The sequence below is a fragment of the Mustela erminea genome, chromosome 12, assembly GCF_009829155.1.
Source record: "Mustela erminea isolate mMusErm1 chromosome 12, mMusErm1.Pri, whole genome shotgun sequence".
In the NCBI taxonomy this organism is placed as follows: Eukaryota; Metazoa; Chordata; class Mammalia; order Carnivora; family Mustelidae; genus Mustela; species Mustela erminea.
In genome coordinates, this window is record NC_045625.1 from 91,113,574 (window position 1) to 91,127,778 (window position 14,205).

General features: G+C 50.4%; 1 protein-coding gene across 2 annotated transcripts in view; it reads right to left on the reverse strand.

The window, feature by feature from the left end:
* SHC3 (SHC adaptor protein 3) overlaps positions 1-14,205 on the reverse strand; it is a 109,169-nt gene that overhangs the window by 19,004 nt on the left and 75,960 nt on the right. For both annotated transcript variants that reach the window (XM_032307244.1, XM_032307245.1), the window contains exon 11: positions 11,966-12,261. In XM_032307244.1, coding sequence (XP_032163135.1) covers positions 11,966-12,261 — 296 coding nt within the window. The remainder of the gene's footprint in view (positions 1-11,965; positions 12,262-14,205) is intronic.

The window sequence follows — 14,205 nt, forward strand, 5'->3', positions numbered from 1 at the left end:
TCCGGCTCCCACCGGAGCGTGAGCCTGTCTGGGTGCCGACACTGTTGACTGCATGGCTCTGGAGCCTTGGGATGCCCGCCCGCCAGGTTCTCCTGAACAAGTGAACACGTGGGCTTAGGGGCATGTGTGTGGAGAGAGGTCCACCGCTTCCCTCTGCTCACTGGGCCTGAGCCCTGGTTCCTGAGCTGCTGCACTCCCAATGTAGACCTTGCTTGAAGAAGGTAGATACGGCCTGGCCTGGGGCAGTCTCCCCGTCTTCTCTGGACAGGATCCCCCTGCGGCCGGCTCTTTTGGTGGGGGTGGGAGACAGGGCAGAGAGCAGGTGCCTGGCTACACCTGCTGGCCCTCCAGGCCTTTGGATGGTCCTCACGATGGCTCTGGGATGCCTTGGGTTCCCAGCCTCTCTCTCCAGCCTCGTTGCTGGGGGCTGCCCCTCCCCTGGGGCGATCAGCTTTCCCCACGTTTCTCTCAGGGACTCTGAGGGCCCTTCTATTCTCCTCCTTTATCTGTCCCGGTATTCTCACTCCCACACCTAATGCGACTCTCCTGTCTCTCCCTCTCTACCAACCTACCGATGGGTTGTCAATCTCTGGGCCGTCAGCCCTGATCTCTTTCCCACCCCAAGTCTATACTCCAGGTGGGCCCATCAAAGCCCCCAGGCCATCAGCTCTGGGCTCTACCAACAAAGGCAAGAGCAGAAGCTTTGAAATGAGGATGTTTTCATCGCCTAGGGTCCCACTCTGAGGCAGGCCTCTGTCCCCACCGGTCTTGTAAGCACCTGAGAGAAAGGGACCCAGTGGGCCACGGGGCTCCCAACTCCTGGGCATTGACCCTCACGTAGGAGGCAACCTGATGGTCACGTTCAGAAAGAAATCCTTTTGTTAGACTTTGGGGCATCTTTTCATTGAAATTCTTCAATCGTCCGAGGTTTCTTGGAATTCCCATCCCAGAAAGACCCTGGGGTGACCCAAGATGGGGGGGCTATCTTAGAGGTAAGCGGCACTAAGGACTTGAGACTTGAGCTTGAGACTACTATTAGGGTGTTGCTTTGATGTTGACTTCTTTTTCCCACTTCTTAGCGATTAATACTCATTTAACTTCTGGGGCAACAGGGGTGAATGAGGAATTTTGACAGGAAGTGTCTGGGACAGTAGTGTCCAGCTGGGCTCACATCCAAACCGCCTGAGTGCATCCAGTAAGCCCCATGCCCAGGTCAACTCCACCAGGAGCTCATGGCGGGGCTCGGCCACTAGGGCATTTCACAAAAACCCTGTGACTCCAACATGCCATCCAAGCTGAGAGCCCACTAGTCAGCATCTTTGGCTGCCATAAACACACACACACACACACACACACACACACACACACACACGCAAACAAAGGTACACAGAAGAGACAAGTCATATAAATTTACTGCCCAAGGAAGTAGCCCAGTTTACTCCACTCTCCTAAATACTTACTGAAACTCCAGTCTGGCGCCTGGCCAGAGAACTTGCAGCCTACAGAGCTGTCTGTATGGACCCCCCTGCTATGTGGTTCAGAAAGGAAGAAAGATCTGAAATCAGTAACCCAAGCTTTAATTAGGAAACTAGATAAAGAATAAAAAATTAGAGTAGAAACCAATGGCATTAGGAACAAGAAATCAAGAGAGACATCAATGATCTCAAAGCTGGTCCTTCAAAAAGATTAAAAAATCAATAAGCCTCCAGCCATGCTAAGAAAAAACACGAGAGGACACGAATTACTGATATCAGAGATGAAAGCAGAGTCATTACTATGGATCTTGTGGACATTAAGAAGATAAGTATGGAATGCCAGAAACAACGCTAGGCCCACATACTTGATAAACCACATAAAAATGGACCATTTTCTTGAAAGACACCATCTCCTTAAACTCTTACAAGAAGAAATAGACTGTCTCAATAAGCCTATGTCTGTTTAAAAAACAGAATCTGTCATTCATAATCTGCCAACACAGAAAGCACCAGGCCCAGATGGGTTCGCTGGTCAATTCTACCAAACACTTGAAGAATAAGGGGTACCAAGTCCTTCCAATCTCACTCAGAAGACAGAAGTACTAGGAGTACTACATAACTCACTCTTTGAGGCTGGTATTACTCTAATATCAAAAGCAGACAAAGACACTACTGGAAAAGAGAACTATAGACCAATATGTCTTATGAACACAGATGCAAAAATCCTCAACAAAACAGCAAATTGAATCCAACACTGTAAGGAGAGAATTACACACCATGACTGAGCGGGATGTGTCCTAGGGGCGCAGGGCTTCTACCTTCTGAAATCCATTAATGTGCTCCATCCCATCATTAAGCCTAAAGACAAAATACTGCATGATCATATCAATAGATCCAGAAAAGGTATTTAACAAAATTCAACCAATTCCTTTAAAATAAAAAAAACTCTCAGGAAACCAGGAATGCAGGGGGGGCTTCCTTCACTTGATAAGGACATCTACAAAAATCCTACCACTAACATCCTCCTCCATGATGAGAAACTTGAACAAGGCCAGGATGTCTGGTCTCACACTCCTTCCACCACAGTGGAAGTCCTAGATATGCAGTCAGACAAAAAAAGAAATATAAGGCCAAGATACCATTTTCAACAAATGGTGCTGGAATAACTGGACATTCACATGCAAAAAAAAAAAAAAAAAAAAAGAAAGAAAGAAAGAAAAAGAGAGAGAGAGAGAAGAAAAGAAGAAGGGGAAAAAAAAAAAAAAGGAGCCTAGACCAGACCTCACACCCTCACAGAAACTAAAAATGGATCACAGACCTAAATGTAAAAATGCAAAACTATAGAACTCCTACAAGATAACACAGGGGAAAGCCTGGATGACTAGGCATTTGGTAAAGACTTTTTAGATATGGCATCAAAGGCCTGATTCGTGAATGAAAGAAATAATCAGAGGAACTTTATTAAAATTAAAAACTTCTGCTCCACAAGTGACATAGTCAAGAGAGTGAGAAGAGAGGCCACAGACTGGGAGAAGATAATTCTCAGAATTCTCTCAGAATGAGTTGGTATCCAATATATACAAAGAACTCCTCTAACACTAACAGTAAGAAAACAAACAAACAGCTATCACCAAAGAAGACGTTCAGATGGCAAATGAGCACATGGAAAGATGCTCTGCATCACACGTCATCAGAGAAACACAAATTCAAACGAGCTACCACAAACATATCAGAATGGCCCAAATCCAGAACACCGACCACCCCACATGCTGGTGGGGATGTGCAGCAGCGGGAGCTCTCCTCACTGCTGGTGGGACTTGCCACTTTGGAAGATGGTTTGGTGGCTTCTTATAAACATGCCCTAAACATGCATGAGGAGGAAGAGGCTGAGGCTCGGGGGCGGGGCGAGGTGTGGGAAGGAATCCACAGGGCAGTGGGCAAGGCGGTGGGGCCTATGCCTTCTGCGTTAGCCATGGTGGGTTTGAGTTGCCTGGGGAACATTTAAAGTAGATGCCCAGCAGTTAGAAATACTGTTTAGAGATTATACATTAACAAGTACACTCCACCAAAGACGGAATGATTATATATGTCCTCTTCCAAAAGGTCACACTGGCTCGGACAAAGCCATCTGGCAGAGATGTTTCCTGATTAAAATCTGGTTCTGCTGGAAGAGCCTGCATCCTCAGACCTGCTGCCCTTTGTCTAATGTCTCAGCTTGGGCTAGATCCACCAGTAGACCCTCCACCCTCAGAGGCTCCAGCCCAAATACAACTAACTCAAGTGGGATATAGACCCATCCAGCCACACTGCCTGGCCTCCCTGAGATTTGAAATTAAGGGGGAAGTTCAGGTCCTTCCTAGACCCAATGGACGCAGTGCCAAAGAGTGCCAGGCTCACATCAGCCCCTGGGGGCTGGTCACCCTTGCGGTCTCGTATGCAATTGCTTACATCCTTCCAAACAACACATTGTCCCACACAAGCACTCGTTTTCCCCAACAGCGGGAGGAAAATTTAGAAACTCACAAATAACCCAACCTCCCACCTTAAGACACTAATAAAAGGAAGCACGTTAACCCTGAAGCAAGCAGGAGAAAGGACATAATAAAGACGAAAGCAGAGATAAACAGAATGAAAATATAGGAAATCAATGAAACCTAAAGCTGGTGCTTTGAAAAGACCAACAAATTAGACAAAGTTGGAGGACTCACACCGTACCTCCCGATTCCAAAACTAATTACAAAGCTACAGTCATCAAAACAGTGTGGAATGGATATAAAGATTGACATATAAACCAGTGGAAAAGAACAGAGGGTTTAGAAATGAACTCTGACGTACATGGTCAAGTGATTTTTGATAGCGGTGCCAGGACCATTCAATAGGAAAGGGACAACCTTTCCCACAAATGGCACTAGGAAGACTGAATGTCCATGTACGAAAGAATGAAGTACCCAGAGCTAAAGCCATATGCGAAACTTAACTCAAAATGGATCAAAGACCTAAACGTAAGACCTAATATTCTTAGAAGAAAACATGGGGGAGAAGCTTCAAGACATTGAATTTCCAATGGTTTCTTAGATTTGGTACCAAATACATAGGCAGCAAAAGAAAAGCCAGGCAAATTGGGTGTCATGAAATTCATAAGCTTTTGTGCATTAAAAGAACTATATCAACAGACTAAAAAAGCAACCGACAGAATGGGAGGGATAAATTTGTGAACTGTACAACTCATCTAATAAGGGATTAATATCCAGAATATATAAAGTTCTAAAACTCAACAACAAAAACGAGCAATCGGATTCGAAAATGGGCAAAGAACTTGAACAGACATTTCTTCAAAGAAGATCTGGAAATGCTCAATAAGCACGTGACAAGATGTTCAACATCACTCATCACCAGTGAAATGCAAATTGAAACTACAGGGAGACACCACCTCACAGCCCTTAGGATGGTTGCTCTCCCCAAACCAGAACAGCCAAGTGTTAGCGAGGATGAAGAGAAATTTGTACAGACTGTTGAGAAAAATGGTGTGGCCACTGTAAACTGATGGCTTCTCAAAAAATATTTGTTCATGGATTGTCATGTGACTCCAAACTCCACTGCTAGTTGGCTACCTGGAAAGTCGAAAGCAGAGTCTCAGAGAGATGCCTGTGTATTGTGTTAATAGCAGCGTTTTCCACAATAGTTAAACCGTGGAAGCAACACACGGGTCCATCGACTGATGAATGGGTAAGCAACATGGGGTCCACGCACACGTCGGAACCACAGGCAGGAAGGAGATCTGACACCTGATACAGCGAGGACGAGCCTGAGGACACTACGCCGAGTGAAATGGGCCAGTCACCAAAGGACCAATACCGTGTGATTCTACTCGTGAGGCCTGTAGAGGAGTCACGTTCCTAGAGACAGAAAGAACAGTGGATGCCTTGTGCTGGGCTGGGAGGGACAGGGAGTTACTTAATGGGGACAGAGTTTCAGTTTTGTCTGATGAGGAGCGCTCTGGAGACGGCTGGTGGGGACAGCACCCTCACTACACGCATACATTCTGTACCACTGGACTACACTCTGCCCCGGTTTTGGTGACAAATTCCATGTTATATGTATTTTCCCACAATATAAAAAAATCTGCAAGAAAAAAAATTGACAAAGGGTTTGAATAGACATTTCTCCAAAAAGATGCATAAAAAGCCAAGAAGCACCTGAAAATGCTTGGCATTTTCAGTCATCAGGGAAACACAAGTCAAAATCACAATGGTGTACCACTTCCTGCCCGCAGGGATGGCCAGACTCAAAACGCTGGTCGATGCCAAGGGCAGGAGCAGGTGCAGAGAAACTGGGGCCCTCGGGTACCGTAAGAGGGAACAGAAAATGGGGCGGCTGCTTTGAACAACCATCTGACAGTTCCTCAAGTGACAGATTATAGAGTTACCCTATGACCCAAAAAACCCACTCCGAGCTAGAGATCCGAGAGAACTGGGCACAGATGTCCACACAGAAACGTGGACATCAAGTTTGCGGCGGCATTGCTCGTAACAGTCTAATGTCCATCGGCAAAGCCGTCACAAGTCAAAGTGTTGTGTTCATAGGTGGAACCGTCCTCGGCCAGAGGGTGGAATGAGCGGGTGGTGCGGGCTACCTCCTGGACGAACCTGGAAAACACTACGCTCAGGACAAGAGGTTAGTCGCAAAGTCTACCTATTTATATGATTCTATCCAGAGGGACGTCCATAAGGGAGACCCCGGGGAGGTTAAGGGACACGGGCTGGGAGGCTGGGGAGGAGAGGCCAAAGGCCGTCGCGCTCCTCTTGTGGGTGAAGGACGCGTTCCAGGTTGTGGTGACGGCTGCACGCCGCTGTGAATAGACTGACGAGCACTGAATCGTGCACTTGAGGCCATGTCAGACGGACACCGAAACCTGCTCGAAGCAGCAGGAAGCAAACAGGGCGGTCGGTGCTAACCCGCTAAACCACACAGGGAGCCGCGAATCCACACGGATGAAGACAAATTCATTAGCAGCATGAAGGTTCACATACATGGGCGTGTATGTGAAGTAGAGCCCACCGAGGCTGTTTTAACGCCTCTGTGTCTATCAGTTTATAGAAAATCCGGGCGTCAGAGAAGCAGGGAAATGAGGCCGCAGGGGGCACAACAGCCCGCATCACGATGTGGGGTATTCTGTAGACAAGTCCGTATCTAGTCGCTCGAACAAATCACTGGTGTCAGGGGAAACAGAAGGAAAATGGAATACGATGCACCACGTGCACCACGTTTGAATCCTGATTCCAACAAAGGTACCGTACGAAGAACGTCTTTCAGATAATCAGGGAAATCTGAACCTGTGGAGTAACCATCCTCACTTTTGTGGGCTGCAACAATGATGTTGTGTTGCTTGTGTGGGACACGGGGACAGCAGGACGTCGGGATACGCCATCGCTCCTGTTGCTCTCTGCTGCCTCTTCTTCCCGAATGAACAATCGGTCCAAACGCCCAGAAAGAAGCCTGTCTGTGTTTCGGGTGGGGGCAGCCCCCGTGGCCCCCCACAGGAGAGCAGAGTCCAGGCCGAGTCAGGAGTGTGCCGCGAGACAGGTTTGGTGGGGCCGGGGGCGGGCTCAGAGGCAGCGGCACCCAGCGGGGCACGCTTGGAGGGGGGGCTGGACAGGGAGCCCATGGGGAGTGGCTGGGTGAGGGCAGCGTCTGCAAGGGAAGTGGCAGCGGCTGTGGTCGGGGGACTGGGGTTTGTCGAACAGGGGAGTTAACCAGAGAGTTGTGGGCCAGACTTCTCATTGCTGGAGAAACGGTTATAAATGTAGAAAAAGAGAAAAGTAGGATGAGTTCTGTGATAATCAGAGTGGAATTGGAAGAATTATTGTGAATATAGGATTTCTAATGCACAGAGACACAGACATGGACCCAGATATGCACGTGTGTGTGCACGCCTGTGTGCACCAGCCTGTCCCCCATGGACTGCAGAACCCCACACCCATGTGCGGCTCCTGGTCTCCTCGTGAAAAAGAGCCAGGCTGGGGTTCCTTCAGAGAAGTGGCTGAGCGCGGGACCGCAGCGGGGGAGGGCGGTGCCGTGATACCCGTGTGTACCGAGGGAAGAAGGGGCAATAGAATGAGGCCATGTCAGACGGACACCGAAACCTGCTCGAAGCAGCAGGAAGCAAACAGGGCGGTCGGTGCTAACCCGCTAAACCACACAGGGAGCCGCGAATCCACACAGATGAAGACAAATTCATTAGCAGCATGAAGGTTTGGTTGGGAAGAAAGCATTTAGGTAGGTTCATGGAGCCTGCCCCCAAATATTTAGTAATTACAGGGGAAGGAGTGGGTCTGCTGGGGAGAAGCCGGCCCAGAGCCCCCTTCGCCCAGCCTCCAGGTAAACGCTGGAGAACACCCCTTCCTGGGACAGCTGGGGGTCGGGGGGTGAAGGGGGTCCGCAGGCAGGTGGTGGCGGCGTGTCGGGGTGGAGAGCTGAGGGGCAAGAGAGCCCCTCCCCCCCGGGTGAGTGGGGACTGCCGCTCAGACCAGCAAGTGTTCCCATGTCATTGGTTAATTTAGCACCGTCTAGTCCGCCTGAGACAAAGAGCACTTAAAAATAACAAGGCTCTTTAAAGTGGAGGGGTGGCGGGGACTTGTTTTCTTAATTACGCTCAGAATAAAATAAAATCTTAATACGTGTGGGGCGCTGGACGGTTGCCGTCCTTCTGTGATTTCCCGAACGCCAAGCTGGCCTGTACTTTCAAATGTGCCACTCCCTGAGGCCACGTTTAGGAAGCCCACGGCACACCAGCCACGGGGGCAGGGGGCGCCGGACACCCGTCCAAAGGCAAGCAGGTGACCGCCCCAGTCTGCTGGCCCTTCTGGCCACAGGGACAGGGGCGTCGGGGAATATCTTAAACTCAGGAGGGCCTACTGAAGGAGGGGGAGGGTGTTGCCAAGCGATGCCCGCACCCCAGACTCCCTCTCCCGAGCTGCTCCTGCAGAGCCTGGGCCCCACCCTGCCCCGGGGGCTCAGGAGTTCCGCCCCTGCCCTCCTGGTCCCCCGAGACTCCCGCGACCCCAGGAGCCCCCGTCTTGTGCGATCAGTGTGCAGCGGGAAGGCGCGCAGGTTGGCGTACTCTGCAATAAATTTAGACTCAGAACCGTTTCGTATCCTTCTTTCTCGGAGGAATCTGTTCTGCCAAGTTTCCCCCTTTATAGTCAGGGACCAACCGATTCCCATGAAAATCAGATGAATAAATATTGAAGAGAATGTGCTCCACATCTATTTTGGCGTCCTGACGGCGAGGAAGCCACATTACATTTGGGATGAGGTCCTTCTCAGCTGAAGCCCTCCTCCACCGGATCGATTAAACTAGATGAGCCCACCCAGCAAAAAGCCTCCCAAAGGGACGGTTCTCAGGCGGTGTGACCTGCAGATTTCCTCAGCGGCTCTAGACATTTTTCCTCCAAAATTGGAGCCACGTGGACAGCACGGCCTGGGTCCGTGGCGTGCTTACACACCAGCTGTGAGCTCATGGCCCCAGCCCGGCTGCTCCCTAACCTTCCCTCCCCTGTGCGCGTGTAGAGGAGTGGTCATACCTGTCTTTCCATCATTGTCCTCTTGTTCACAGACAAGGACCGAGTAAATAAAACATTAACTGTCTTCGCTCTCTGAGACGATATAATTTAGATAAATTGTGAACCTCTCATCTTCAAAAAATACCTAAAAGTTTCAGCTACACTCCTTATTTTTTCACAGACTTGCTGTGGTATTTTCTTTCAGAGAACAGATGCCATAGCAGCCCTTGCACAGGGAAATCGCTCTGCACAGGTTCTAAACGCACACTCCCGTCAGTAGCACAGGCCCCTTAGCACCATGTGGCCTCTGGGGCTCTCAGCTCTCGAGAAAGCCCCGCGTCCCTCTGTGCCTCACCTGCCACGGGCATGTCAAACACGCACGAGGCGCCCAGCACGGTACCACGAGGATTAAGGCTGCTCCCTTCACAGAGATGATGGTCCAGTGGCGAAAACCAATTAATAAGCATGTTCACAAATAAATGAGTGCCTGTTTGTGACAAGGGCTTCAGGGTCAAAATAAATCATGGTGCGGAAGTAGGGGCCCGCCCAGGGGTTCTGTGTGACGTGAGACGGGGAGGAAGGGTTCTCTGATCCGGAGTGAGCCTTGCTTGTTGTAAGAGGTGAACAGAGCCCTATAATGGTCGCACCCCAACCAGATTAGCAGCACAAACAAAAGGCAGCAAAGACCATGGAGACCGACCTCACCTCGCAAGTGCAACTGGAAATGTCCGAAAGTTATTGCTAGATGCCCCAACCCAGCAACGCCGTGAAGACCACGTCAGGACCAAGCAGAGCTCATGCCAGGGCATAGCATCAGAAAAACCTGCCTGAGCAGATCCCCACATTCACGGACTCAAGAAAAGACCACACTATTATTCCATTAGATCAGGCGATGCTGAAGAAGCATTCAATAAAATCCAGTATGACAAAAGTAATTAAGAGATTAATACGTATGACTTACACACAAGCCGGAATTGTGTTTTGCACCTGGTTCTCGGCCGTAGCCCAGGTGCCAAGCCAGTGCCTGGCCTCAGTAGCTATGCGGTCGGTGCACTTTGTGGAGTGAATGGACCAGGGAGTGCCAAGCTTTGGGCAGGTGAAGAGGAGCTACCGAAAGCTTACATCATCCTCACGGGAACAAAGCCTCCAACAGCCCCTTTCAGTCCGGGAACAAGACAAGGGCGCCCTCTCCCGGTCACCGTCCATGGGCGCCCGGTCAGCGCGCTGGGGCGGGACCATCCCGTGGGGTCGGGAGCGGGGAGGCAGGAGACGCAGCTGTTGGTGCCTGCCACTGCATAACCAGTGTCCCAGAAAAACCGCTGCCGTCGGCAAGATTTCTGGGCACGAGATCACACCACATTCCTCTCCTGGCAGCAGTCACTGTTGAGAGAACGTAACCAAAGTACCACCACGTTCAACAAGATTGAAACCAGACAGTCTAGGAAGTAACCAGACAAAGGAGCACAAGAAGCTCCTGGAGAGAATTTTTAAATTCTAACAACGGGCATCTTAACGCTAAATAAGTAGACATCAGGCCATGTTCATGGACATGATGACCGAAGGCTGCACGCGGTCGGCGGTCCCCAAAACTCATCGGCAAATTCAACGCCGGTCCTACCAGAATCCCGCGTTCTCAGTGCCTGGATAAACGGGCTCTAAAACCCGAACAAAGAGGGAAAAGGCCTGAGAACACCTACGCTAGAGAGCACAGAAAGGAGTCTCACGAGGAAGCCGTGAAACCAGGTGATAAGACTGTTTCAAAGCCACAGTGACCGAGCGGCAGGGCACCGGTACCGGGACAGGAGGTCAGCAGGACGGAGCAGGCGCGCACTCAGGACGCAACCCGACACGCCGGGCATGGGGTGTGGAGCACAAGGACCGTCCGCGGGACCCATGTTGGCTCACTGCCTGCAGATCTAAACAGCGTGGGGTCCTCATCTTAGGTCATCTTCCAAGTACCTCCAGTGAGAATTAAAACATAAACGTGAACAACAAAGCTTTCAAAGCCAAATGAAGAAAATATAGAAGAACAGAGTATGTCTGTGACCAAAAGCGAGAAAATCCTCTAAAACTCAATACCGTGCGCCTCTGCACAAGGGAAACTTCTATTTGGTGGAGAACATCACGGACAAAATGATCCGATGCGTGAGAACACGGGAGAGCTCACGTGGCAACTGCGTGGCTAAGAACCAGTGGGAGAGTCCAGGGAGACGGTCAGAAGAGAAGCGTGGGGGGAGGCGGGAACGTGATGCTTCCAGGAGGGACCCGGGGACGTGCAGTCAGAGGACAACACAGCCAGCACCGAGACGTGCTTTCCTCCCCGACCCACCACTCAGATTCGCCACACAGGGAGGACGACATGGAGGAGGAGCAGGAGGAGGAGGAGGGAACCTCGGTGCTCAGCTGCCGCCCCGGTAGTCCAGCCATTCTGGAAGGAAAAGTGAGCCTCCGGTGCCACTAACTGTCCCCATATCCTGTGAGCAAAAACCCCAGCCCTGGGACGCGCCCTAGAAGACCAGCGGGGGAAACACACAAGAGGATTCCTGGTGCCTTTAGCCCTTCTTGAGAGATTTCCACGAGTGACCTGCGGCCACAGAGTGGGGGATGCCTGGGGGGCCAGCCAAGCGACGATTCCGCGTGTGGGAAGCACCCGAAAGATCTCGTGCCGAGGGAAAAGTGAGCAGGAGGAAATGGATCTCACGTCCCTGGGGGCAGTGTCACGGTTCCAGACGTCTAAGACGCACACACAGTATGTATGTTCCCTGAGGTACGTCTGTGGGGGAAATCCCCATGACCAAAGAAGGTGGGTTTGCGCTACGTTCCCGGGAAGGGCTGTCCAGGTGCAGGGGGAGAGGGAAAGTGAGTCACCCAGCACAGAGAAGGGGAGTCCGCTCTAAGGAGGCAGGTCGTGTCCCGCCCCGGGCTCACCGTGCCTTCCGGGTCCACGAGCAGCAGGTGCTTGGCCTGGCCATTGTGCATTCCTGTGAGGACGAAGGAGCCGGGGTTGGTGGCGCTCTTCCGGACCAGGAAGTCCCCATCATTCTTCAGCAGCCCTTCGGCCTCCTTCCGGCTCGTCTCCCCTCGGTACCAAGGCTCCCCTTCCAGCTCCTCCAGCATCTTGGCGTCTGGGGCTCTGGGGGTGACGGGGCTGATGCACTCCACGGAGGCCGCTTTGCTCAGCACAGGCCCCAAGGACTGGTTCCTGAGAGCGTCTTCAAAAGGTTCTGTCAACAACAATCACCAGAAACAAGTGAACCCCCAAGAAGAGCAAATATTAAAATGCACAAAGTGATTGATGGAAATGCCAAGACAGCTTCCATAGGAAACAAACCGACAAAAAAATGACTGACCGGTAATAGAAACCACAGCCCAAACTTCGGCACCTTTTTCTGACTAGTTGGGTTTCCCGAGACAGCCGGGTGCTGCGCCTTGTACCAGGGATTCAAACGCACCCTCTGTCTCACCAGTTAGAACGACTTCACTTTTGCACGCTACACCAGGTCATGCATTATACAGACCACCTACTGCTTCTGGAACATCGGCTAGCCTTTTAACAAATCTGCTTCCTGCTGAATGAAAACCTGCCAATGCTAACAGAAATACATGAAAAGGAAGATAATCTGCAAGGTTAGATTTAGTGCAAAACCTATACCCAGCTGTCAGATGTTTGTTTCAAAATTCTTACATCTGGCAAATTTTTAAAAGAGAAGAAAATGGACATTTTCCAGGTGCCCTTGTGTGACTTGGCCCAGGCTAGGAACACCACCTCCCCGTGGCCTTCATTTGTGTCTGTGTGAGTGTCGGAGATGGAGCATGACCGCACGCCCTTCAGGACACACTGCCCACCGCAGGCAACAGACAACAGCAGCATGAAAAGTCCCCAAGGACATCTGATGAAACCTCGACTCTCCATTTTCAAAGGAGGTAATATGTACAAAAGCTCTCAAAAATGCCCATGGTGCCACACAGTGGCAATGTAAGGCGTGATGACGACAACACAGGACCATGCCGACACGCAGCACGAGAACGGGCACAGCTGCATCCCCAGAGTCCAACATCATCCCTGGGATATAGTCCATACCCACAGATGTTCAACAAATGCTCTAGGAGGAGACCAATCGTTAGTAGAGAACGGGCAGGAGTCAGGTGAATAAATGAAACCCCCATCAGGGCATTTCGATACTTGTTACATTGTTCACAAATCTGGGAATAAAATCAGGTTAAAACCGGTGCCAAAATTAGATTTTTTTGTTTTTATCCTATTTTTCCTGATTACCTGGAATAGTTGAAGGCTGTATTATAGCATTTCTACACCATCACCAACACCACCATCACTATGAAAACCATCACCATTGTCACCATCATCACCCTCACCATCACCATCATCATCATCATGACCATCATCACCACCATCACTTGCCACCATCGTCAACATCACCACTACCATCACCACCATCGTGTCCACCATCATCATCATCACCATCATCACTATCGCCATCATCACCACCATCAGCATCAGCATCAGCATCAACATCATCAACATCACCACCATCATCACTGTCATCATCACCACTCTCACTATCACCATCACCACCATCACTTGCCACCATCGTCAACATCACCATTACCATCACCACCATCATGACCACCATCAGTATCAACATCACCATCATCACCACCATCCTCACTGTCATCATCACCCTCATCACCACTCTCACTATCACCATCACCACCATCACTTGCCACCATCGTCAACATCACCATTACCATCACCACCATCGTGACCACCATCAGTATCAACATCATCACCATCACCACCATCCTCACTGTCATCATCACCCTCATCACCACTCTCACTATCACCATCACCACCATCACTTGCCACCATCGTCAACATCACCATTACCATCACCACCATCGTGACCACCATCAGTATCAACATCACCATCATCACCACCATCCTCACTGTCATCATCACCCTCATCACCACTCTCACTATCACCATCACCACCATCACTTGCCACCATCGTCAACATCACCATTACCATCACCACCATCGTGACCACCATCAGTATCAACATCACCATCATCACCACCATCCTCACTGTCATCATCACCCTCATCACCACTCTCACTATCACCATCACCATCACCACCATCACCATGAT